The sequence below is a fragment of the Trichosurus vulpecula genome, chromosome 1 (genome assembly GCF_011100635.1).
Source record: "Trichosurus vulpecula isolate mTriVul1 chromosome 1, mTriVul1.pri, whole genome shotgun sequence".
In the NCBI taxonomy this organism is placed as follows: domain Eukaryota; kingdom Metazoa; phylum Chordata; class Mammalia; order Diprotodontia; family Phalangeridae; genus Trichosurus; species Trichosurus vulpecula.
Window position 1 is genome coordinate 430914572 of NC_050573.1, and position 27176 is coordinate 430941747.

At 38.4% G+C, this 27176-nt stretch overlaps 1 protein-coding gene across 1 annotated transcript in view; it reads left to right on the top strand.

Annotated features, from left to right (window-relative positions):
* Positions 1-27176, top strand: part of CWC27 (CWC27 spliceosome associated cyclophilin) — a 270179-nt gene that overhangs the window by 237243 nt on the left and 5760 nt on the right. The window contains exon 13 of the mRNA XM_036742097.1: positions 2282-2385. Within this exon, the coding sequence (XP_036597992.1) occupies positions 2282-2385 (104 nt within the window). The remainder of the gene's footprint in view (positions 1-2281; positions 2386-27176) is intronic.

The following is a 27176-nucleotide window of genomic DNA, read 5'->3' on the forward strand; positions in this document are numbered from 1 at the left end:
TCATTTTCAGCTAACTCCCTCCGTCCTCAGTAGAACCCTCTGTTTTAACGAATAAGTACAGCTAAATAGTACAGATCAACACATTGGCCATGTCTGGCAATATATGCCTCATTCCACACATCAAGGCCACCACCTCTCTGCTGAGAGATCAGAGTTCTTCAGTCTTTCCTTGTTGTTTCTCTTTATATTATCATGATCATTGGCTAAATTGTTCTTCTGATTGTTTCCTTTTTTCCTAACCAGTGCATTTTCATCTTCCAAAATTTCTCTTATTTTTTCATATTTTTCATGTCTGACAGTGAAGTAATGTTACATTTCCTTCATACACCATCCTTTCTTCAGCCATTCCCAAATCGGTGGACGCTCACTTTCATTCCAGTCCTTTGCTACTAAAACAAATGCTGCTGTAAATATTTTTGGTATATATGAACCTTTCCCTCTTTCTTTGACCTACTTGGGGTATATACCACCTAGTGATATAACTGGGGCAAAGACTATATGCAGTTGAGTGACCTTTAAAACTCAATTTCAGATTGTTTATAGAACAGTTGGCCTAATTCACAGCTACTTCCATCAGTATATTAGGGTGCCAGTCTTTACAATCGCTACAACATTTGCCCTTTTTTCCTTTGTTGTCTTTGATGGGTGTGAATTAAAACGTTCTTTTTGTTTTACTATTCATTTCTCTTACTATTAAAATTTTGGAGCCTTCTTCCTCATGGTTGCTGATACTATGAATTTCTTTTTTTGAAAATTGCTCGTTTGTGTCCTTTAACCTAATCACCTGATTTTGTGATTGGTATTATTCTGCTCCATTTTCTGTTCCTCATTGTGCAAAAAAGCACAGCAAAGTATCCATTAACCTTTACAGAAATATTCTCTCCTCAAATTGAATTTTATACCTGGTGAAGCAGAGAAATGTTAAGCTATAAATCATACATCCATTATGACTAGCAGGGAGTCAAAGATTATTACTAAGTTGCTTTGACCAATCACAGCCTCTTCTGTACCCCAGATGCCATAAGAACCATGTGGCCATGAAAACTGTTGCTCCATTCCTAATAGAGTTGGAATTCCTTCTGCCCCATCTCCTAATTCATAAACTAATCCTGCTCCAGGTTTATGCAACCTGGTGTCTAGCCTATAAGTTGGAGAATCAGATTCATTATTCCATTTTAGAAATTTCATTAACTTAAAAATTTGCAGATGTGGGATTCTATATTTTCATTTCATGTTCCTGGCAATATAGAACACTGGACTGTCAGTCAGAAAACTGGAGTCTTACTTTCAGCATTGACGCTGACTTGCTGTGCTACCACAGGCAGCTAGCTCACTTGGGGTCTGTGCCTGCCTAGCTCTTCACTGGTAAAAATAAGCTGAGGATAATTACTACCCCTACTTACTTCTCAGAGATGTCATAATATCAACCCAACAAAAAAATTCTAAAAATTAAAGATAAAAGATGAGATACCATATCTACTGTTACATTACTGTTACATACTGTTACATTCTTCCCAGACTTCAGTGGTGTGACTTCCTCACCCCACAGCCAGGTCTTAGGGCTCTGGCAGAGGAGATAGGAGGCAGAGGCTAAAAGCAGGGGAGCTCAGTGGGTGAATTTTTAATTATATGTTTTTTCTAAATGTATCCCATAGTCAAGTGAAATGATATCTGGGTCATTTTAATGAATATGTGTCTAATCACCTTAAGTGTAGACAATTGAGAGTTGACTATATATGTGATAGACCTATCTATCTCTTGGTAAAACTGTATATATAAAAAGATTAACGGTTGTCTTGTTATTCAAAGTGTTGAGTATCAGTAAGATAGTTAAGATGAATGGGAAAAATGTAGAAAATTTTAAATTTTCCATTTATGCAGAGTAAATTTATGTATTGAAGCCTCCAAAATTGAGAACTGTCCCTTTTCCCCCACCTCAAAATATTAAACAGAGAGGGGAAAGTTTATTACATAGAGCAGAGCCATCAGCCTCAGTGCCAATCCAAAAAGAATTCATGTAGACAACATCTTCATAGTACATCTCATAACTTCTGTCTTGTTCTCAACTTCAGGGCATTTTTATGTGAATGAATGAATGCATGACTTCATGAAAAAACATGTATTAAGCACCTTCTGTATCCAGGTAGAACTTCATCCAGGAGTTCTGTCACCATAAGGATTTTATTTATACCTGATGTGATTTTCTCAAATAATAGTAAGAATTTTTAAAAGCAGTACATATCATTGTCAGACAATTAACAAAACCTTATTGTTATTTCAGACGCTGGCATTGTTGAACCAGTTTAAATCTAAACTCACTCAGGCCATCGCTGAAACTCCTGAAAATGAAACTTCTGAGACTGAAGTGGAAGATGATGAAGGATGGTAAGGGCTTTCATTTATTGAATCAACTATTTTAAAAAGCTGACTGGAAATGTAATTCAGTGCAACAGACATGTATGACTGTTCATATCACCCTCCTGCCTTCCCTAGGTGTTGGGAGAAGTATAGAGTTAGATGAGATATGGTCCTTGTTTTCATGAAATCTGAAGAATGGGAAAAGGGGATACAACATGAACTAGTAACTATAATATAAAACAGTATGTGGTAAGTACATAAGAGAGGTGCAGGCAAAGTTTTTGGTGAAGTCTAAGGTGGAAAAAGCCATTGCCTCCCTGGGGGAATGCACTTGTGGTGAGTGGGCTTTAAGAGAGATGTAGAAAATGAGCAGATAGAGAGGAAAAAGGGAATTCTAGACATGAGAAATAGCCTGAGCAAATACTCGGAGTCAGGAAAGCAGCATAAGTGAATGTAGAGTTGGCTCGGGGAAAAGCAGAGGACCCTCCTCTGAGCTAAAGCAGCTTTGGGAACATTTTTTCTCCTCAGGAGATGGCTCTGTTCATGCTTCACTTGTTGGATTAACAGTATATTTATTATGTTCTGCTTCTGGCTTTCTTTCTGACACCTAGAAAGCCATCCATTTAGACAACAAATGCTGAGCGTTGCTTCATCTAAAGCAGGGGTGGGGAACCTGCAGCAGGTTTCCCACCCCAATATTTCCCAAACCAATTTGGCTACAAAGTACTTTTGAGCTTGAAATGTATCAATGAACTCATAAATGCTGGTGGTTGGGGAGGGTGGGTTTATGGGAATATTCCTAGAAGAAATAGAGGTTAGGGAAATTATGGGACAAAATTAAAGATATTTTCATGCCTTCCCCCATCATCTATAGCAAACATTTTTATATATATAGTTTCATATTTAATCTCTTAGAAGGAAAAATACAAATACCATTCAAACTTCTCATGGAATCCATATTCAGGTTACGTGGGACACCAGGTTTGCATGAAATACAGTTTAGGAAACACAGATCTAGTCCCGCATCTTCATCTTGCAGATAAAGGAAACAAGACCTAGAGAAGTCACTTACCTCTGGAGGGCTCCAGATCCATGACTAGAATCCAGGTTTCTTAACCTTCAGTCCAGTGCTCCTTCCTCTCCATCATACTTATTGTCTTAACCTAGACAGGTTCAGTTTTCCTCATACATCAGGAGGATGGCATTGCTGACATACTCATGAAATCAAATTAATCATCAGTTTTTAAGAACAAGCAATGTCTATCCTAGAATCTTAGAACAGTGTTTTAACTTCCTCAGTGTCATGGAATTCAGAGATAGAAAATCCTTAGACATCATCTAATAAAACCTCCTTTTAAAAGATGAAGAAATGGAGGTCCAATATGGTAAAATGATCTGTCTAGGTTCATACAAATAGTAAGTTGCCTGATCTAGGATTAAAATCCCAATTTGGGAGGCCCTTCTGGCTCAGAGTGATTGTAAGTAGTAACCTTTTGTCTTTGGCCAACAACCCCAAGGGTCTTCCCCTCCCAGTTTGATTTTTTTTTTTTTAATTAAAGGGACTGTCCCTTGACTCACTTCTCAAAGAGGCCTATTCACTGACTGGGCCTTGACTTTTTCAAAGTGAGAACTTCAAAAGACCTTAGCTCAAAAGAGCCAAGGTCTCCCACTACCTCTTAGGCCATCTATAGTCATCCGGATCAATATATGTCCACTGGACCCAGATAACCTAACTAGCCTTTTCTCCCACTACACCCTGGATCAGTTTCTTTTCAACAAGCTACCCTCACTAACCTCCTACACACAATTCACCTCTTTAGCCTTTGAGCCATCTGTATGCCATAGCTGCAGCTTGAAATGAAATATTCCCTTCTTTCTGCCAAACTGAGTATTTTCCCTCTTTGAGCATCCTATTCTTGACTCACGTTCTTCATAAAATTAATTAATCAATAAGGTTGGTTGAACACTAGCAAATTATGAGTCCTGAAGGAGAAATTCAAAGACAAATCTTGAAGAGGAGTTTACAAACTAGTGGGGAAATCTGGGGAGAATCCACATGTTTCTAAAACATAATAATATGAACAAGTGCAAATTCGACATATATTTGGAACTTCATAAGTATTTGGGGATGTTGGTACAAATCAAATGATAGAGATTAATCCTGCCTGACTTAGCAAAGCAACCTGAGGGAGGGACAGGAGACAACTTGTGCCAGACAAGTCAAACCACTGTTATCACCTCATCAACCACTTCCCTTCAGACTTTGATAGAGAGCCCAAGAGCCTTGGAAACAGCAGTGCCCAGTAGTCTACAGCCTGACCTCTGTAATGATCATCTAAGGAAATAGCTAGTCTGGAGGAGAGACCCGCCATCTTTGCTACTATTATCGCCAGCCTCTGACCAACTACCACCAATGGGGAAGTAAGCCCAAGAGCCCTAGGAAAAGAGTCGTCCTCTCTCTCCCAGACCACTGGTCTTGCTAGAAAGCCCAGCCCAAAACCATCATCCATAGCAACAACCCCAGTGGAGATCAGCAACCAGAGGCGCCAAAGATTCAGAAAAGAAAAGTTCTCCCACCAGAGCCTTTGCGTCACCGTCAGAAAAGGGTGTGATTTTATCAGAGGAAATGACGTTAAAAAAGATGCATTGACATCTTTGCTTCTGCACTCTAAGGATCATCGGACCTTTCCCTCTGATTTGCAGCTGAAACCTTTTCTATGTATCATCTTCTCCTATTAGAACACTTGCTTCATCAGAATAGGAACGGTTTCTGCTTTTCTATTTGAGTTCCTGGCCTTTAGTGCAGTACTTTGAAGACAGTAAGCCTTAATAAATGCTTTTTCATTCATGAAGTCACACCAGTCACTCCGTTCAAACTGAAAGCAGTTGTGCATATGTCTATTCACATGTAGCTTATGCATATATTTCTGTCATGTGTATGTGTGTATGCATGTAAATACACATACCTGTGTTGATCATATCTGTCTCATCAGATTATAAGTTTTTCAAGGGGAAAAATTATAACTTATTTCCTACAATTCTCCCCTTGGTTCTGTCTACATTGTGAGGGCTCATAAATATTGATTACATATATCTGTGTATAAATAGATCATTGTAATCATTGTACATTGTACAACCAGACAAGTTTAACTTCATCTCAATTTCTTGAATGTTTCAGAGTGTATCTTTCAAATGCTTTGGATTCAGCCACCGCAAAATATGCCGTGGCTTTTCCCCTTATTTTTAAATCCATACTTATTTTTAAGAGAAATATGATCCATGTGTTTCTAATTCATTTACACTTAAGTCATCAAAATGTTTTTTTTGTAAGAGTTATTTGGTGCCCCATAATTGTTTTTTGACCTTTTTATAAGCCATTTAAGTCCTTTTTTATTGAACAGGAAAGTCACCAACAAATTCAAACCCCACAAGTTTCATTTGAAAATTATAACCCACAGAATTCAAGTTGACTTCGAAACTTGGCAAAACATATACTCTTTCAAGGTTCTTCCTAACTCTTTTATTATATGATCTCCCATTTTTTTTTATTCCTCGTGAGTTTCAGATATCATTTGTGTTTCTTAAAAAGTGAGATGTTTATATTTTGACATGTTTTCAGCATAAGATATACAATTTAGCACCTTCATTAGAGTCTTAAACAAAATGTAAAACCATCAGCCTACAGAAGTGAGTCCTTGATGTTAGCCAGTTCTCTCTGATATTCAGAAATAAAATCAAATAATTTAAGGGAGTCATTAGTAAGTCTTGAGTAGGTGCACTCCCATTTCCAACTTCCATTATGATCTCCTAAGTATCCTATTTCATAAGATATTATACACATGTGGAAGCATTAGCGAATGTTTCAGAATAACTATGGTTACTTAACACATAGTAAGTGGCTGTGCCATGTACAGACAGTCCTTTATAGGACCATATGTATTACATGATGACCATAATGTAACTTGTTCCTAAAGAGATAAATGAATTTTTCATGAAGCAATGAGTGTTAGTGTTGTTAATACAGTTTACATGCTCTTTTTCATTTGCAGTATAAATTACATGCATAAAGAGAAATGATGCTTATTAGTTTTTGCATGGAATCATTTTCTTCCTCCTTCAGTGCCCTCAGTCGATTTGAAAAGTCTGATCAAATTAAGCTAATTCACCTTTAAGGAACTTCTTCTGACTGAGACCCTCTCTTGTGAAGTATATCTCAATGCAACAAAAAAAAGTCATGTGCTTAGGATGATTTGTAGCAAATATTATGAGGGCATGGCATGTGCGTGTGTGTTATGCATAAATTACATGGTTCCTAGACCATTTGGTAGGTCATGGTTGCTGCTTTTCTGAGAAGTGAAAAATCAGCCAGTGTGTTGTACTATACTGTCAGGGTCTGTTATCTGAGGTAAAATGATTGCTTCTAAGACATTTTTATGTGTCCACATGAGTGGCCACACATTGAGGGATCATTTTCATTTTCTGTCAAGATAGAAACCATTACCAATTTGTTATGTTTTCTTTTACTTGGCAAACTTTTCCCTTCACATTTTTGGCTGAGCTGCTTTATTGGCATGGAGTACAACAGACATTTGGGTACTGTTCAGCAGCGTTCTACTTTTTATGCAAGAAAAAAAGAGAGAGAGTCTAGAAGAGAAGAAGAAGAAAAAGAAATATGATTCTATTGTAAACAGTGTGTATGGTGCTTGATAATTATTACCAGATTTCACTGTGTAACAAGGCATTTGAGGAAGTGTTATTAGGATATCTAAGCAGAAGCACATGATAGAAAATTTTAAGTAAAAAATTTCTAAGATTCTTTCTTGGGAGAAATGGTGCTAATGTTTGGTGGCAGTGACTGGCAGCGGACTGTCAAGCAGCTGTGTTAGGCCTCATTGCCACTCTGCTCCTTGAGTCCCACAGCATCACATACTGGAATGGCTGGAGAATCCTTCCCTGAGTTTGGAATTTACAAAACTGATTAGACACATGTCAGAAGGCTACAGCCAAGGGACTCATATGACTGTGTGGATGAAGTCCATATGCCAGTTTGTGTTTGGTCAGATAAAGCTTGGTTAGCCCTGAAAAGTCTCTGAGGTTGTGTCTGACAGCGAATTGGAGAGCTTTATTAAAAAGAAAGCCACCTGCTCCTTACACAACAAAATGGGCATTTCCGAGAGTGGATATTAGGGAATATCCGATGTCATTCGGCAATTCGTAACATACTATGTTTCTTATAAAGGAACACAAAGAAATAAAACAGAATTTAGCAGCCAAAAGAGACTTTGAAGGAAAGTATTCATTTTTTTAAAACCACACTGTTTTGATTATCATTCTAAAGATCTGTGAAAAGCACTCACCTTTCCTTTTATTCGCTTGATTTTATTTTTTAATCTTATGTCCCACTAACCCTAACGGTGATAGAGTAAGCACTCATTACATGAATGATGAGACATAAGGTCCAGGTGATTAATTGTAAGCCCCAAGCAGTTTACATGCAGCTCCCCAAAGAAACCATTCAAAGATTGCAGACCCTTTTAGTAACTATCCAGCATCAAACATAAGAAGAAACAAAATAGGGAAGACCATTCAAACAGCTCCAGAATTTTGAAAAATCTTACATTTAGTCACTAGATGTAGTTTTCGGTGTCATTCGTCTTATTGACACCATAAACTGAGTAGTAATGTTTATTTTAAAAGTCTCCACAGAATTTTCTAATGCCTGTCTATTGGAGTGATCTACTTCTTCACAATAACATAGTTGCTGATAGTACCAAATTGCCTATTTATAAAAAAATTTAGGAAGAAAAAAGTTGAAAGTTGATAGAGAAGGCTTCAATCTTAGATATCATTCACCATATTGTTTCATCACAGATTTCTTACCATATTTTTAAATCTACATTTGACCTGAAAATTTATAGCCTAAATCTGTGTTGAAATTGTTATGGGAGAAATATGTCCTTTCTGAGTTCATGTGATAGGTAAGTGCTGCTGAAATATATTTACCACTGCAGAAATTATAGAGGTAAAAACCTAGGTTTTATTATTGTGCTCAAGCATAGATAAATTCAGGCCTTAGAGAAAACAATAAACCTGAAAAATCATTAGGGCTCTGACAAGGTCTTTTAAAGGCAAAATTACATTAAGGCAGAGAAATAATTCTTTTACATATTGCAATCTTGTACATTCCTCTTAGGCCATAAAAGTTACAGAAAAGACAGATCCATAATCCCGTGCTTCCAAAGTTGAACAAACTTCATTAGAAGAGTGATATTCTCATATAAACAAACCTAGTTAAACAAACTTTATAGGTAAACTAAGTCAGGTTACAGATTAAACTACACTTAGAGTGTTAACAAATAGGCTGATTGAGAGGGAAGATTTACATGTCACCAAAGAATCAGAAACAATTGAGATTCTTCCTCTGACTTCTTATCTAGGAAATGTTTAAGGCCACACCCCATAGGACAGGTTTTGGTCAGATGAGGTTTATATTAACAGAAGACAGGCTTTCCGTTAACCAAAAATTGCAGAAGGAATGGTACTGAGCCCTAAATAATAAAAATTAATAAAAGGAAATAAAAAATCATAAGTTCTCATTATAAAACAACAAAGTATATAACTGCTTCTGTGCATTTATATTCTTTCTCTAAATCAAGCTGAACCTTCTCCCCTGTAGTACAGATAGTAGAAGTAATTCATGAAAACTAGAAAAACACTAGAATATGAGAAATTGCCCAAAGTAAATATCATTTTAAAGATTTGTCTTAAGTGAGGTTAGGATTATAGGTATTAATCAAGGAACCTCATTAGGGAAAGACAATACCCTCTTGGACCAAATGTTTTGCCATTGTGAGCTCTTGGAAAATAGAAATAGGGTGTTCTTTCTGTTTTTAATAATAATCCCTATGCCATTTCTAGCATGCCCCTCTTTTCAGTGCCTCATCTGTGAATTAGAACAAATTAATATAGTATATATGCCACTTCCACTGTAACTGTGAGTTTTCTCTATTTTGTGACAACTTTTATACTTATGGCCTATTTTTTTCAAATTTTTACCTTGATTTTTCTTTTCACCAGTCAACAATATCTGCCATTCAGCCAACTTATCTGTGCCAGAGGTTTGGAGGGCCTAGTTGGGCTAGAATGCTGGTGCCAATATTTTAGATTTGGCACTGAGAAATCTTAAAGCCTTTCATTAGAGTTAACATAGTAATCTTGTGCTTATTATACATAATTTTGTAGAAGCAACAAGTACCAGGAGTTGAAGTCAATGTGCCACATCACCCCGAGCACTAAGGCTTAATAGTGCGGATGGAAAAAGAATATTGAGTCCTGGATGGGCTCAGACCACAATATAAGATATCATTAGAGGACATGGCCTTGTCCCATTGCAAATACTGGCAGAGCATTAAACACTTATCCTTTACATATTGCACTTAGTATAACTTGTATGTGGTACAGAATTGCATTGTGTGGCATGTGCTATGACAAAAAAAAAACATTTAATTTTAATTCTAGTTTCCACCTTAGTAAAACATTCCACTGCCCAGCAGGAGTAATAGGATGGGCTACAGAACACAAACTCCAGTAGTGAGAGTGGAGGCAGCAGAGCAGCTGATATGAATTAACTAGATTGACATCAAATGGAGTCAGAAGACCTGGAATCCAGTCCGAACTTTCCCCTAACCTCAGGCAAGTCATCTAGCTTTTCTAGGCTTCACTTTCCTCATCTGTAAAGTGAAAGAGTTGGATGAAATTATCTCTAAGGCCTGTTACAGTTCTAAGATTTTGAGATTCTCTTAAGAGAAAAAACACCTTTACTCATGGGACTTGTAAAGATTCTAGGATGACAGTGAGGATGTGAGTCTTTCCCAAAGCAATCCTAGAGGCCCTGGCCTAGTTCAGCATAGGACTAGGAAGCTTAATCCCAGTCCCACAGTACTTAAGGGGCAGTTAAGGGAACTCAAATAAAGCTCTCTCTCAAATTTTCTTAGTCAGTCTTGATCTAGTATTCTTACAGTTTCCCTGACCAGGGCCTTCATCAATATCCATATTTTCCATCAAAAATCCCATTTGCTGTTTTGGAATGGGCCTGGATTTGGAAAGGTTATAACCCAGACATATATCAGAATGTCATTTTCTTGACATTCAGTGCTCTAAGACTGGCATCATATGACTCACTACTGTCTGGCATTCACCCAAATGTTAGTTAGCATCAGTTAATACCTCCATCTTTTGGGGATGGATTTTTTATGTCACTAGTTACTACTACCACAGTACAAAAACACAAACATAAGGTAGTTTTTTTAATTATGTTTTCATTAAGGATATCCTTGAAAAATACATAAATCATTTTTATAAAAGCTTATATGAAGAGCTTACATGGAGCCGCTGGGGAGACAGATTTCACAGAAGTGAAGCAATTAGATAACAGTACAAGGAGGCAATATAGTATAGCTCTTGTAGAGCTTTGGACTTCATGTCAGGAAGACCTAGATTCGAATGCCACCTCAGACACTAAGCAGTTGTCTGACCCTGGACAAATCACTTAACATCCCTCAACTTCATTTTTCCTCATCTGTCAAATGGGGTATATTAGCACATACTTCACGGAGTTGTGAGCGTCAAGTAAAATAACATATGTAAAGCACTTGTCAAACCTTAAAGCCCCGTATAATTGTAGTTTTTGGCCAAGATGACCCTCTGAAATGTATATCAATCTTAGTGAAATCTATTGTGTACACAGAGATGAGGCAGCTGTGGTAGAGTAGAATATAATATGTATCGCCTTGCCTTGGGGGGTGGGGGGGACTTGTTGGAGTTTTTTTGTATTTTCATATATACCTCTAATATGTACATGTTGTCCCTCCTTCCCCCAATAAAATGTAAGTTCCTTGAAGATACAGATTGTTTCATTTCTTCCTTTTTATCCCCAGTGCTTAATAAGTGCTTGTTGATTTAATATTAGTAATAATAATTATTATAAATATTATAATTAATACAAAATTAGTATCATGGGGCAGAAAGGAATCAAGGATATCTAGATTCTAACAAAGTATAGAATCAGACTTTTGAAGGGTCATAATTTGGAGGAGGCAAAAGTTACTGCACCCTGGGATGGTAAGGGTTAAACCCTTTATGGAAGAGGTACAGTATAAATGATGAATAACAGACTAATGGGGAAGAAGGAGCTATATGAACCAGAATGAGCAAAATTTTTAAAATAGTAAGGAATCTATTTGCAATAAATATTGAGTCAAAAGGCTTCTGTAAATGTAGTAGAGAATTCTTATAGGGGAATAGTATGAGAAGTAGGAAAGGTTAGGACTGGGCTCGAGACAACCTTGACCCCCAGACTGAGAAGTTTGGACTTGATCTCATGAGCAGTAGAAAACCATCAAAGTTTTTTAAGAAGAAAAGGGAATAAGCATTTATATTGATGCTGACTATGTTCCCGACACTGCGGTAAGCACTTCACAAATATTTCGTTTTATCCTCACAACAACTCTAAGAGGTAAATGCTGTTATTATTTTGATTTTATGGTTGGTAAAACTGAGGAAAACTGGTTTTGTTGTTACTAATGATTTTTTTAAGTGACTTGCCTAGGGTCCCAAGGCTAGTAAGACTCAGGTCTTCCTGACTCCAGGGCTGTCACTCTGTCCCATATGTCACCCAGGCGCAGTGACATTCCAGAACTATACTTAAGGAAGATTGACGTGGAAAGGCAAACTAGAAGAGAGGAAACAGACTAGATGCCGAGGAACCTGTAACGCAGAAGAAATGGAACTGGAGTTGTAGCCAGAGAACTTGGGTTGGAAACCTGGCTCAGCTACTTGCGGCCTTGAGGAAAACTCTTTTTGTTTATTGGCCTCAGTTTCTTCATCTATAAAAGAAAAAGGTCAGAGAGTATGACCTGCGTTCCCATCCTAGAGAGGATCCCGTGCAAGTCGGTGTATGGGTTGGCAGTCACTAATCTCTTCCCAGTTAGCATCTTTTCCCACACCTTGAAAATATTTCCCTCTTCCACATATCTTAAAAATCCATCCCCCGTTCTTTAAAAGTCATGTCATCTTCAACACCAGTTTTCCTCTGGGCATCTGGTCAGATCCAGCCCCATTTTCCCCATGTCCTTTCTTTCGGTGCCATTACTTCTTTCTACAGCACATTAAGCACCAAGGCGGGAAAAGCCAAATACGTTAGTTCTGCTGAATCGATTATGAAATTAAATGACTGTAGTCACACTGGCAGACCCATTCCATTTCACTTCTATTTCTTCCACATTTTTAGTTTGTTGGGGTCTTACACCTTTGCTAAAAATATGAGAAAGGAACAGGCAGGCTTCCACAGATAATTCTCTACAACAAATGTGTTCTTTATAGACATACAATTGACTAAGAGGTTTGGAGAATGAGTTTCAGTTATATTATTGTTTGGCACTTTTTAAAATTTGACTTGGTAGAACAAAGTATATTTCCTAAGAATTCTCCTCCAAGAAGATATTTTACTATGTTAAAATCATAAAAGATCCCTTGATATGATAGGTACAGTCAAAAAGATAACATCATTCATAGCTGTTCCCCAATGATCAGTATTAAGAATCATATAAAATAAGTAGGTATATGTTAGCCAAAGGAGCTCACTACCTCTCAGAGATTCCTGCACAAAGTCTACATAGAAGATTCCTAAATAGATGGTCAGATTCTCCATAATCTTGTATTTTTAGATGACATTGTGTTTATTATATCAAGCCCTATAATAAACACTAGAAGGTTTATTCAGTGAAATCCATCACCATTCAGAAGAGATCAACCTCTTAGTAACACAAAAAAACAAGTGGATGAAGAATGCATATTGCCTACATTATGACATAAAGTTGGATAGATAGTGCAATGCATTAATCTATCTGTACGTAAATCCAAGACAGGAATTGCAGATGGACAGTGAACTGGGCCCAAAACTGAATAGGAGGGGGAGAGCAGAATGGGTTTCATTTGGGGAAGTTTGTAGCATGTAACAATCTTAAGCTGCTTCCAAGCCCATCATTTTTACACTAATTTTTCCCAGTAATATTGTGTGGCTGCAAATCATATAGCATAAATCTAGCAATGAATGAATGAATGAGCATTTATTAAGGACTTAGGGTAAGCACTATATTCTGATGGGGAGAGGTAGCACATAAAGTGGCCAAAGAGAGGTGTTTTGATTTGGAAAGTAAACAAGAATGTTGATTGGAGCCATAGAAGGGTGGATGGCATACCCTTTCCAGTAGGAGTGGCAGTATCAATTTGATTGGTTACAGAACTGGAAAGTTTGTGAGGGTGTGGTTAAAGTGAAGCCCTAGGGTAACTAGTGGCGCAGTAGATAGAGCACTGGGCTTGGAATCAGGAAGATTCTGAGCAAGTCACATAACCCCATTTGCTCCAGTTTCCTCATCTGGACAAAAACAAAATGAGCTAGAGAAGGAAATGGCAAACTACCCCAGTATCTTTGCCAAGAAAACCCCAAATGGGGTCATGAAGAGTTGGACACAACTGAAAACAATGGAACAACAACAAGAAAGTGAAACATTGCTGAGGCCAGCATGATATAATGGATTAGGTGAGGTATTCACCAATCAGGAAGTTCAGGCTGTAGGGCAAGCATTCCAGACCTAATAAAGTTAAGCCTTCCAAGGCACCATCTTTGATCTATAAGAGCTATAGAAAAGCAGCATACAAGGAGACTGAAATTTTCAGATGACCCAAAGGACCCAAAGACACATGATGGTTAAAATCAGGCTGTGTCATATTACAGTGATGGCTTATGCACAAGAAGTGTCACATTAGAATAGTGGTGTTGTAGGTCAGTTTTACGTGTCACACTTTTAGTACTTCAGGAGCCTCCTAACTGATATCCTACCTCTAGTTCCTTCCTCTAACAAGTTCTTCTAATGCATAGCCTCCAATGAGGGCATGTATAACTAGAAATGGTGAACCAATTGTGTAATAAGAGTGAGATCTAACAGATGAATAGCTCAGATATTGCATTGGTAGCCACAAAAATATTAAGAGCCAAAGAAAAATTATCAAGTTACATCTGGTGCATTGCTGTATCCTCCATGAAAGATTTATGGAAGGGCACAGACCAGAATCATGCAAGATGGAAAGGTGTAAATTGGTTGTGGTCTGCAGTTATGAAGGAAGTACCCACATTGATCATTTGAGATCGTTTGCCATATTAGACTGTCATTAAATAGAAAGCACTATTGTTTTGGTTACACTGGAGGTAAAATCATGTCCCTTGTACATAGTGACCTATGGCAGCTACCTCACTGTAACATTAAAAGTTCCATAACAGGATTTTATTTTCACATCTTTCTCTTTAGTGGCATCGGAAACCTGAACTTTTGTCAAGGCCATCTAACAGTACACAGCCTTTGAATTCCACTTTAATACCTGCCATTTCTTAACAAAACACTGACATACCTTCTGTGCTACTACCCATCTCTTTCTTTCCAGACCACCGGCACCACTCAATGCCTAGTCCTTATTTCACATTTGAAGTACTTTAGTAGTTTCCTAACTGATTTTCTTGCCTTCAGGACCTTCCCCTTCCAAGTTCTTCAAAGCAATATTACTAAGGCATTGCTTTAATGGTGTTACTCTCCTGATTTAAAAAAACAAAAACAAATATAAAACAAAACTTTGATTGGGTCCCTGTTACCTGCAAGATAAAATCCAAATGTATGACCTTATGGCCTTCCATAAGCAGATTCCAACCTAGCTTTCTATTCTCCCAGCAATCCCCTGAAGAGTCTTTAGCTGCCGTATTCTATTCATCACATTCCCTAATCATCCTCAGTCCAACCTCCCACCTCTCCGCACCACATATACACAAAAAAAATTGTTTTCCTTCTTCTGGGCCTTTGATCATGCTGTTCCCCCTACCTAGGATAGTTTCCTCACAGATAAGTCTGAATTGGTTGGGAGCTCAGAAGCCATCCATCTATTCACATCTGAACAAGAAATCCTTTACAACCTACATAACCAATAGTAATTCAGCCTTTTCTTAAAGCCCTCCAGTCATAGGAAATGTTATACATTGCTTCCTGAGCCAGCCCATCCCACTCTGGGATAATTCTAATTGTTAGAAAGTTTTACCTTGCATTAAGCAGCAATGACCCCCTGTAGACCCCCTGAAGACCCTTGTCTTCAGAGAACACTCTTGAGCTCATATATGTTTTAAATAACATTATAACTTTAAGGTAAAATTGTGATTCTCAAGAATTAGGCCTCAGAGACCAGCCAATCCAAACTCCTCATTCTACAAATGAGGAGGGAATCTCCGTACCCTTTATCCAGCCAAAAGTCCTACCCAGTCCTACCTAGCTCAAATATCTTCTTTATAAAGCTTTCCAAGACTACTTCAGTCAATAGTGGTCTCTCTTCCCCTTCTTTGAATGTTCATTGTCTATGCCACTTACTTGGAAATTAATCATGCACTGGCTACTGCCATCCCTTGTATTATTGTCTTTACTGATTAACAATTTTGTTGGTATTTTTTCTTGTGTCAAATTTATTTGTGTTATTTAGCAAATATTCAGTGAAGAATTTTCTCTTTAACCAAACTACAAGCTCCCTGAGAGTAGAGACTATATGTATATACTTGTATATATACTTCTTTGTATTCCACAGAGCAGTTAAACAAGCAATCAGTAATTCTTCACTGATTAAATTGGTTAGCTGAGTTGTTCTGATGGCTCCAGACCTATAAAAGACAACCTCTGGTAATTTTCCTATCATCATTTCCAGGTCAGGGTGAGTTACAGAGTAGAAAGAATCAAAAATGTTATGGCCACACTCATCCTAGGTGTTTGAATATCCTAAGTGTTGCCCAAAACACATTTCACTTACCTCCAGTCCTCTATCAGAACATGCCTAATGCCCACAGCTTTATAAACATAGGAGGTAAGCACATGGCTCATTTTAGGATAGGCTAAGGAGGATAGAATTTTTTGCTTAGTCACATTTTACATAATTCATACTTTCTGTTCATCGCCATAATTTGTTATTTCACTATATTTGTTAGAAACATTCACTACCATTTGAACCACTCCCTTTAGCATTTATAGATCTCTGCTATTAACCACCTCTCATTTCCTCTCAAGTGGGAATGTAGCTAAGAACAAATATTTATTAAGTCTCTAAAGTGTATGACCCTATGTTAGAAATAGCATCTGACTAATGGAGTTACAATGAGAGTGCATAAAATGAAGACTTCTGTCAGGACACAAGATAGTAATTTAATGTGTTGAAGATCACAGATTTAGGACAGGAGGGGACCATAGAGGTCACCTAGCCCAGCATCCTCATTTTGTAAATCAGTCAACAAGCATTAAGTGCTTACTATCTGCCAAACATTGTACCAAGTGCTGAAAATACCAAAAAGAGAAAAAGAAAACAGTCCCTTCCTTCAAAGAGCTTTCATTCTAATGAGAGAGAAAATATGTACATAATTAGGTATATACAACACATAAACCAAATGCTGGGCAAACTTGGTAGGGGAGGCACTACGATCTGGTGGGATTGGGAAAGGCATCTTATAGGAAGTGGCACTTAAGCTGAATGTTGAATGAGCCCAGAGATTCTTAAAGGTGAAGGTAAGGAGGAGGGTCCTTGCAGAAATGGGGCACAGTCTGTACAAAGGCATGTAGACAGGCAGTGGATCATTACATGTAAGAAACAGTATCTAGGCCAGTGTGGCTGAACTGTAGAGTGCACAAAGGAGAATAATGAGTAAGAAGACTGGAAAGGTAGGAAAGATCAGGTTGTAAAAGCTTTAAATAACAGAGTTTATATTTGACCTTAGAGGTAATAGGAAGCCCCTGGATTCTGTTGAGCGGTGGGATGACATGTTCAGACCTGTGCCTCAGGAAAGCCCCTTTGGTGGATGAGTTGGAGTGGAGAGAGACTTGAAACAGAGAACAAATAGAAGACTGTTGCAGTGTTCGGGTGAAAAGTGATGAAGGTATAAACTAGGACCATGGCCATATGAGTAAAGAGAATAGAACCTATCTGGAAGATTTTGTACTGAGAGAAATGGCAAGATTTGGCAGTTAATTGGAAATGTGGAATTAGTGAGAGTGAGGAATCTGGTGGCTAAAAGGATGGTTTTGCTCTCAACAGTAATAGAGAAGTTTGTAAAAGGGTGGGTTCAGGGAGGAAAGATAATGAATTGTTTTGGACTGATTAAGTTCCAGGTGCTTCTGGGACATGTCAGACTGTCTGTTGGTTGACTTGAATCATACTGGTATTTATTAATAAGTGGCAGAATGGAGCTTCAAATTCATACCATCTGAGTCCAAGTTCAGTGGTCTTTTTACAGCATCACACCACCTCCTATAGAAGTGATGTGGTTGGTCACCAAGTTACATTTTTTTCCTCTGGTTCTCTAGAGGTAGGTGGATTTCTGCTTTCAGCCAACGTGATCATTTGTCTTCCAGAGAAACACGATGGCCTTGAACAGATCACTTTACCTGTTTACTTTTACTGCTTCAATTACTCCCACTACCATTATTGAGCTGAGACACAGATTTTGCACAAGTTGCATAGACCCTACCCTCTCTCACTTTGTTAAAAGAGACGATAAAATGTAGTTTCCCATAAAGAACATTTTCAGGATAGAAAGAATTGAAGTTTGTGGACAGTAGGGTATGTCTATTCCAAGAATGGGAAGTGAGTTGATGCTTTATTGGTTTTGGAAATTCAACTTAGTTTTCCTGAATGATAATCGTAACATCCTGTATACTTTGCTTCGTCTTCTTTGGGGAATAAATGAGTAGTGATAATGCAGCTGTAGAAATTGTTTACTTATTTTTTCTCAGAATGAACCAGCTCTTCCGGTCATTTTCATCAGTTCCATAATAGTATGTTTTATAGCTCTAATATGACTTTATATTCATGAAGTGCTTGTTGCACAAAAAAGAGGTACCAAAGTCCGTTGTATAAAATCCCTGAAGCAAGTCCTATTATTTTCCTATCTCTATGCCATCATGTTTCCCTCACTTCACTCAGTTTCATGCAAAGGAAATCATTAAAATTTATTCTGTTCTGACTGAGCAATTTTTAATAGAAGTACTACTTCAAAATTAGAAGAAAAAAATTAGCAAATCTGAAATGGGAGGTAACATTTAGAGAATCTGTCCAGTCCACAACTGTCTGTTGCTTCAAGTGCTCAGTCATGACATTAGAGTATCACTGGACCTTCTCCAGGCCAACAGGTGTTAGCTGTGCAGAAGTCAGTGGAGAAGGCGAGATAATTTTGGTACATAACAGATTCTCACTAGGGAGTATTACTTTTTTTTTTTTCCTTCCTATTGGCCTCCCTGAAAGCCAAAACTTTTTTGGAGCCTAGGTTGAGGTAGACTTCAACATACTTTTCCCCTATGAAAAGCAAGCTGTTTGTCACCTTTGAAAATATGCCTCTTAATTTTTCAAGGACTAAAACAGTGGTATCACTTAATAAAATTCCATATTCAACTTTTCTGTAGGAACTAAAATACTTTTATCAATTATGATAGCTATGACCATGATATTGAATGTAGTTTTAAGTGATGGTAATGTCTCAGAGAATATTGAGATGGTAGAGGAAAAGTTGTATGACTAGATATTTTTGACTTGAACACTTGTCTTTTCAAGAATTAGGATAAACATAACAAAATTCATCTGCAAGAACAAAAGATCAAAAATATCAATGAAGAAACAATGTGAAGCAAAGCAGCCTAGCAGTTCAAGATTCCAAACTATATTACAAAGCACTAATCATCAAAACAGTCTGGTACTGGCTGACAGACAGAGTGGTGGATCAGTGGAATAGACTAGAGAGACACAATACGTAGTAGTAAATGACAACAGTAATCTAGTGTTTGATAAACCCTAGCTTTGGAGATAACAATGCACCATTTGATTCAAAATTGCTGGGAAAACTGGAAAGCAGTTTGGCAGAAACTAAGAATAGACCAACATCTTACACTATATACCAAGATAAGATCAAAACGAATAAATGATTCAGACATAAAGGGTGTTATCATAAGCAAATTAGGGGAGCATGGAAAAATGTGCCTATCGGATCTATGGATAAGGAAGAGTTTATGACCAGACAAGAGAGAGAGGGGATCACAGGAAGTAAAATCAGTAATTTTGATTGCATGAAATTAAAAAGCTTTTGCACAAAAACAAACAAACAAATAAATAAATAAATAAAACCCTAATGCAGCCAAAGACAGGAAACTGGGGAAAAATGGCTTACCAGTCTCTCTGATAAAGCCCTCATTTCTCAAATATGTAGGGAACTGAGCCAAATTTATAAAGGAAAGAGCCATTCCCTAGTGGATCAATGGTCAAAAGATGTAATCAGGCATTTTCAGAAGAAGAAATCAAAGCTATCAATAGTCATATGAAAAAGAACTCTAAATCATTACTGATTAGAGAAATGCACATTAAAACAATTCTGAGATACCATCACAGACCTATCAATTGACTAACACGACAACAAAGGAAAGTGACAAATGCTGGAGGGGATGTGGAAACATTGGTACACTAATGCACTATTGGTAGAGCTGTGAACTAATCCAACAATTCTGGAGAATAATTTGGAACTATGCCCAAAGAGCTGTAAGACGGTGGATACCCTTTGACCTAGCAATACCACTACTAGGAGATCCCCTAGGAGATCAAAGAAAAGGAAAGAGGCCATATTTGTGCAAAAATATTTATAGCAACTCTTTTTGTGGTGGCAAAGAATTGAAAATGGGGATACCCATCAGTTGGAGAATGGCTGAACAGTTGTGGTATATGATTAGATGGAATACTGTTGAACTATAAGAAATGACAAGCAAGGTAGTTTCAGAAAAACCTGGGAATATTTCTATCAGCTTGTGCGAAGTGAAGTAAGCAAAACTACAAAAACATTGTACATAGTAACAGCAATATTGTAAGAATGATCAGCTGTAAAAGACTTAGCTATTCTGATCAAGACAATGATCCAAGATAGTTCCAAAGGACTCATGATGAGAAATGCTATCTACCTCCAGAGAGAGAACTGTTGAACTCTCAATACAGCTTGAATCATACTTTTTTTTAACTTTATTTTCTTGTTTTATTTTTGTCTGTTTTTTTTTACAACATGGATAATATGGAAATGTGTTTTGTATGACTTCACATGTATAATCAATATCAAATTGCTTACTTTCTCAAGAAGAGGGGAGGGGCAGGAGGGAGAGAGAATTTGAAACTCAATTAAGTCTAACAAGCATCAGAAAATAATTGTGCTTATTGTACTTTTGGAAAAGTGTTAACAACCAGGGAAACATATGGAAATAAAGTACATTGGTAAGAAAAGAAAAGGAGGAAGCAATTACAATATTCACTTAGATAAAGCTTTGCTGGTAATCTGGTTCCTGCATGAGACCCTGGCCCAGAGGACATGTAAGGACAGCTTCTGTTTGTATTAGCACTTGGCAGGAATCTACTCATTGCTAATCAAAGGCAGCCTAGTGAGTGAGCATCCTCAAGAAGGCAGGAAGCCCAAAAGAAATAAATTAAACTTTATCTTGGGAACATGCAGGATCTGAGTCCCCCAGCTCAAGGAATAGGCAGTGTGACTTGGCAGTTCCACAGAAGAGCCAGCCACAAGCTCTACCCAAAAGAATGACAGGGGACTGTGATTCTTGAGCATCAGGAACCAGGAAGGAGGGTGGACAAGGAGAATTTGCAAAGACTTGACTCTCTTAGAGGAGAACAGGCCTGCCTGACCTAGAAGAACACCTCTGTTCTCTCCAGGGTAACAAAGAGTATAAAGTTTTCTTTAAAAGAATGAATAACATGGTTTGGGGTCAGGAGGGCAGGAAATCTGAAGAGGCAAAGAAGAATCCTAACTTGTGTCACAACTGAGCATTTGATGCTGAGTGGTTAAAGCAGTTAGCTGAAAACACAGTAGAAATTGGGGAGTTTTGGGTGGGATTTTTTCTCTAGGGAAGAAGGCTGTGGATCCTTAGGTGTCGCCAGTTAAGAGGAATCATACTGGTAACGATCTAAAGAAGAAGACACAAATAGTGGTGACTAGTGACTGTCAACACAAACAGGAGAAAGATCTGGGACATATATCCAGTATGTGACAACCTCCTAAGACTTGTCAGGCTGGATTAGTATCTTACTCTTGCTGATTACTTTGATTACAAATGATATTACCAGAAGGACCTCAACAAGCATTACTAGTGATTATGAAGTACTAAGCAAGAAGAGAAGAGATGGTACTGACACTACTGTTGACACTTGAGAAAGACAAATTTAGGGAATGAACAGCTAGGTAAGAAAAGATGCCTTAGAACTGGATTCGGATTTCTGCAGTGTCTGAAAAGTGAGAACAATGGGCTCTCTAGGCTAGATATGGAGCTACCTAAAGTCACTAATAATAGATTTGTTTAGAGTCTTGTAAATGTGATCAAGAGGACTTAAATGAAATGAGCAGAACTAGGAGAACATTGTACACAGTAACAGCCACATTGTGCATTGACTGACTTTGATAGACTTGGCTGTTTTCAGCAATGCAAGGATCTAAGACAACTCCAAAAGACTCATGATAGAAAATGCTATCCACATCCAGAGAAAGAACGTTGGAGTCTGAATGCAGATGGAAGCATACTATTTGCTCTCCTTTTCTTGTGTTGTTTTGTTTCTTCTTTTTCATGGTTCCTCCCATTAGTTCTAATTCTTTTTTACAAAATGACTATTGTGAAAATATGTTTAATATGAATGTAAAAAAAGAGGACTTTAAAAGAGAGGGAAAGAAAGATGTCCATTTATATCTGCCCAAACAAATGTTAAAGAGAATATTAAAGTACAACAAAGGAAGACCATCAGTAGAGAGGATTGTTAATTCACAAGAGACAATATCAAAAAAGAAAGCCAGCCATAAAGTCTATTCAAATGGACAAAGTAGGGAGAAACATGATAAACTAAAAACCACAACACAACCAAGAAAATTCTAGTTCAGTAACTGTCACTGAGGTCAGCTAGGTGTGGTTCAGTGGATAGAGTGCTGGGCCTGAAGTCAGGAAGATTCATCTTTCTGAGTTCAGATGTGGCCTCAGACACTAGCTGAATGACCCTAAGCTACAACAACAACCAGTATCTTTGCCAAGAAAGCCTCAAATGGGATCATGAAGAGTCAGATGCAACTGAAACAACTGAACAACAACAACAAAGCTGTCACTGAGACTTAATGAGAAGGGGCTCATGACTGGAATAACTCCACTTTGCATCTGCTACTCTGCCTGGTCTCAGTTCCACGGAACAAGATGCCCCATCCTTCTTTCTTTCACCATACCTAGGCCAGTTTCCAACCTTCCAAGACAACCAGCATTAGCCCTAAACCTATTTCCTGATGCCCTTAAATTGATTTGAAGAACAATAGGCAGCCTTGGTCATTAAGCTGCTTCCCTTTTGTCAATATGGTCTAAAAGTTGCAGCCAAATTTAGAAATAATGAATACATGAGTGACTCAGTATATGACAGTATTTAAACACGTACACATAACACACACAAAATATGATTTCTGGATTATTGTTCTTTTTTATGATTTCCTGAATTATTCCAGATAATTGAGAATTGATTATAAATGCACAAAACACACTAGTAGGTCAGTTTGATAGTAACGTCCTATGCATCTATCCAGCTCTTTGCTAACTAGACCAAGCAACATTTCTACAAGAACTCTAGTACTTAAGTACTTAACACATTATTCTCCTCTCTGTGTCTGTGATAACTTTTAAGGAGTTGGCTGGTTTTTAGGAGAAAAAAAAATGCCTCTATTAAAAAGTTATCAAGAAGATGTATCTTAAGTTTGAATTATTTTGATTCTACTGTCTTGAAACTAAATGACAAAATGGCAGAGTAGTTGCAGCACCACAGGGGTGGAGGCTGTGCTAGCACTGGGTGCAGAACCAAACACTGTTTGACAACTCCATTGCCTCTGCCTACTTCTGGGACATAGTTCATGGGTGGACAGGAGCACTTTTGGTCAAGAGGGAGCAGGAGCCCTGAGGAACAATAGTGCTTTCGGTCACAAGGGATCAGGGACCCTGAGGAACAGTATCATTTCCAGTCCCAAGGGAGGAGGGGCCCTGAGAAGCAGTATTGATTGCAATCCTAAGGGATGTGGAGCTTTTCCCAGCTAAGGACCAGAGTGCAGACCAAGAGAGTAATTACCATACCTATCCCAAATTACAAAAACTTCCAAACCCCCAGAGCTAGCTCTGAAAACAGAAGCTGGAGGCAGTACCTCTCCCCCCCTACCATGCCAGCTCTGTGGCTTCCCAACTTTAATATAAAGTTCCAAACCAAGAAACAGGGTGGAAAAATAAGTGAACAACAAAAGAAGAACCTGATCATAAAAACCTACTATGATGACAGGGAAAATAACGATACAGTATGGAAAATGACCGTGAAGTCAAAACAGCTACAAGCAAAGCCTCACGGGTTGGGGGGGGGGGGGCGGTGGGGCGGGTTGGGGATGTGAATTGGACACGAACCCAACAAGAATTCCTGGAAGAGCTAAAAAAATTTTTCAAAATCAAATAAGAGTTGTAGAGGAAATATTAGGTAAAGAAATGACACAGAAGGAAGAAAATTATGAAAAGATAGTTAACAGCTTGACTAAAGAGACACAAAAAATACTGATGAAGAAAACAATACCTTAAAAATGCAATTGGCTAAATGGAAAGAGGTACAAAATTTCACTGATGAAAATAACTCCTTAAAAAATAGAATTGGCCACATGGAGGAAGAGGTACAAAAAATCACTGAAGAAAATACTTCCTGTAGAGGCAGAGGGGCGGAGCCAAGATGGCGGCTGAGTCTTTCCAAAAACCTACAAAAAATGGCTCTGAACCAATTCTAGAACTGCAGAACCCACAAAACAGCAGAGGAAAGCAGGGCTCCAGCCCAGGACAGCCTGGATGGTCTCTTGGTGAGGTCTATCCCGCACGGAGCTGGGACCAGAACAGAGCAGAGCCCAGCGTGAGTGGCGAGGTACAACCAGACCAGGAGCCGGGTGGAGTGTGCCCTAGCACCCTGAATCAGTGAGCTGCAGCAGTTACCAGACTTCTCAACCCACAAACACCAAAGACAACAGAGAAGGTTAGTGGGAAAAGCTGTGGGAGTGAAAGGAGTTGGCAGCTCGGCTACCGCCCCGGGGGTAGTGGAGGTGGGGCAGCTACAGAAGTACAGCTGCAGTTGCTTCTGGCCCCAGACCCACCTAGTGGGAGGAATTAAGTGGCAGGTCAGAGCAGGAGTAAAGAGCCTGCTGAAGATCTAAGTCCAGTCCGGGTTGGAAGTTCTTGGGGAAGGAGGAGTGCTGACGTGGCACAGCTGGCGCATCCCCCCAAGCATGGAACATAGTTCTCTTAAGTCCACAAGCAGTCATACCCCGCTGAAAAACTCAAGGGTCAAGTTAGTTGGCTGGGAATATGGCCAGGCAGCGAAAACGCACCCAGATTCAATCTCAGACTTTGGATTCTTTCTTTGATAACAAAGAATACCAAAACATACAGACAGAAGAAGTTAACAAAGTCAAAGAGCCTACACCAAAAGCCTCCAAGAAAAACATGAACTGGTCCCAGGCCATGGAAGAGCTCAAAAAGGATTTGGAGAAGCAGGTTAGAGAAGTAGAGGAAAAATTGGGAAGAGAAATGAGAAGGATGTGAGAAAACCATGAAAAACAAGTCAATGACTTGCTAAAGGAGACCCAAAAAAATACTGAAAAATATACTGAAGAAAACAACACCTTAAAAAATAGACTAACTCAAATGGTAAAAGAGCTCCAAAAAGCCAATGAGGAGAAGAATGCCTTGAGAGGCAGCTGAGGGGTGCAGCGTCTAGAGATTATAGTAAGAAAAAAAAAAGAAAATACTTCCTTAAAAAATAGAATTGCACAAGTGAAAGCTAATGACTTCATAAGACATCCAGAAACAATAAAACAAAGTCAAAAGAACAAGGGGGGAAATGAAGAAAATGTGAAATGTCTCATTGGAAAAACAATTGACCTAGAAAATAGATCCAGGAAAGGTAATTTAAGAATAGTGGACTACCTGAAAGCCATAATCAAAGAAAGAGCCTAGACATCATATTTCAAGAAATTATCAAGGAAAACTCCCCAGTATCTTAAGGTAAAATAAAAATTGAAAGAATCCACTGATCACCATCTGAAAGAGATCCCAAAATGAAACTAAGTGGCAGATGATAAAAATGTTCAAAGGAATATATCTTCCAAAAGAGATTTACAGATTATCGGTTCTACTGGTGGTTGGGGGAAAAGTTACATTACATCTTCACTTCTTTTAAAAAAATCATTTGCTTTATACATGTGTAGTTAACTCTTAGTTATATCAAAAAATCACTGATAAAATGAAAATAATTTATGTTTCTTTTTTAATGTGAAATCATAAACCCACATTCAGCCATTTATAGATTCACTCCTGGTGTGTGTGGTTCCAACGTATTCTCACCTTTGCTCTTTAGTTGGCAGTTTGAGACCTTGGGAAGGTAAAAGGAAGTTGAATGTGTATTATGTGCTCTGGGGCTTCTTTTGCACCCCCCACTGGTAGTCTGAGTCACCTGAGGGTGGCTACTTCTCCCCTCAGAGTTCTAGAAGTCACCCTGAAGGGTTGGGGGCTGTTTTTTAATTCTGTTGTTCGTGAACCTACACCAGTGTCCTCCCATTGATTATTGGTTGATACCAATTAACTAGCCAGGCTTGCTTTTAAAACCTGTGTTTACTAAAGTAGTATCTTAAGAAGAGGTGGCACAAACATCCCCCTCCCCAAGAATCTGGAACACACAAAAGGGACCCGCAGAACATGGGCTCAGGCTTAGAGAGCTTCTGTGGCAAAAGGGTAATTTTCAGCTTCTCATTCCTCTTTTTCTTTTTTTTATAGAGTCTTCATGAAATTCATCTTACGCACATGTTAACTTTCTGCCGGGCTCCTTGTAGGGTGCTAAAGCTGCCTTTTTTCAGTGTTTCTAGTTTGTTCCTACCTCCTAAAACAGATCCCGTCAACTATTGCCATTCCATCTTTTGGCCCCAGAGTTTACAAGGTCTTCCTCTGGTCCATGAGGTGGGAAAGGAGGAAAAAGAGGCTTTTATCTTCTCTTTCCCCCTCTCTCCACATGATTCTCTGATTGGCTGAAGCTACTCTCTCTAGACTGGCTCACTACTGGAATCTTTAATTCCAAAATGTCTGTGTGTGGGTGTGGGTGTGACTATGAGTGTGTGTACAAGCTCCACAGAGCATCACCAACTCTGCAAGCAATCCTAAAGCACTTTCTTTGTACTGTAATTTAATTTCATCCAAGGACTAGAAGCATTTTGCTCCTTCCAAATTAAGGACTTCTTGCACCTAGTAAAGGTGTTTCACCTGATAAGATATCAGAGTAGCGTCCCTCTGAGCCTTAAATTTCCTTCTTCCATGCGACTACCCCTTAAAGTCCTACCCATTTTTCAAGGCTTGGCTCAAATACCACCTTTTCTACAAAAGCTTTCACTGATTCCCATACCTTAAGCAGTCAAAAATGATCCTTCCTCTTAACTCAGGGTGTTTGTTCCTCTCTTAAGTACCTGTCACACTTCAGGTTATGTTTATTTCTGTATCCATCTTTATCTCTCTTATGAGATCACAAATCCGTTTTCATCTGGAACAGATCCTTTTCATTTTTATACCTTGGTCTTCCTCTCCCTCTCCTTGGGGTCTAGCACATAGTGGTTTGTGCAGTATGGGTCCTCA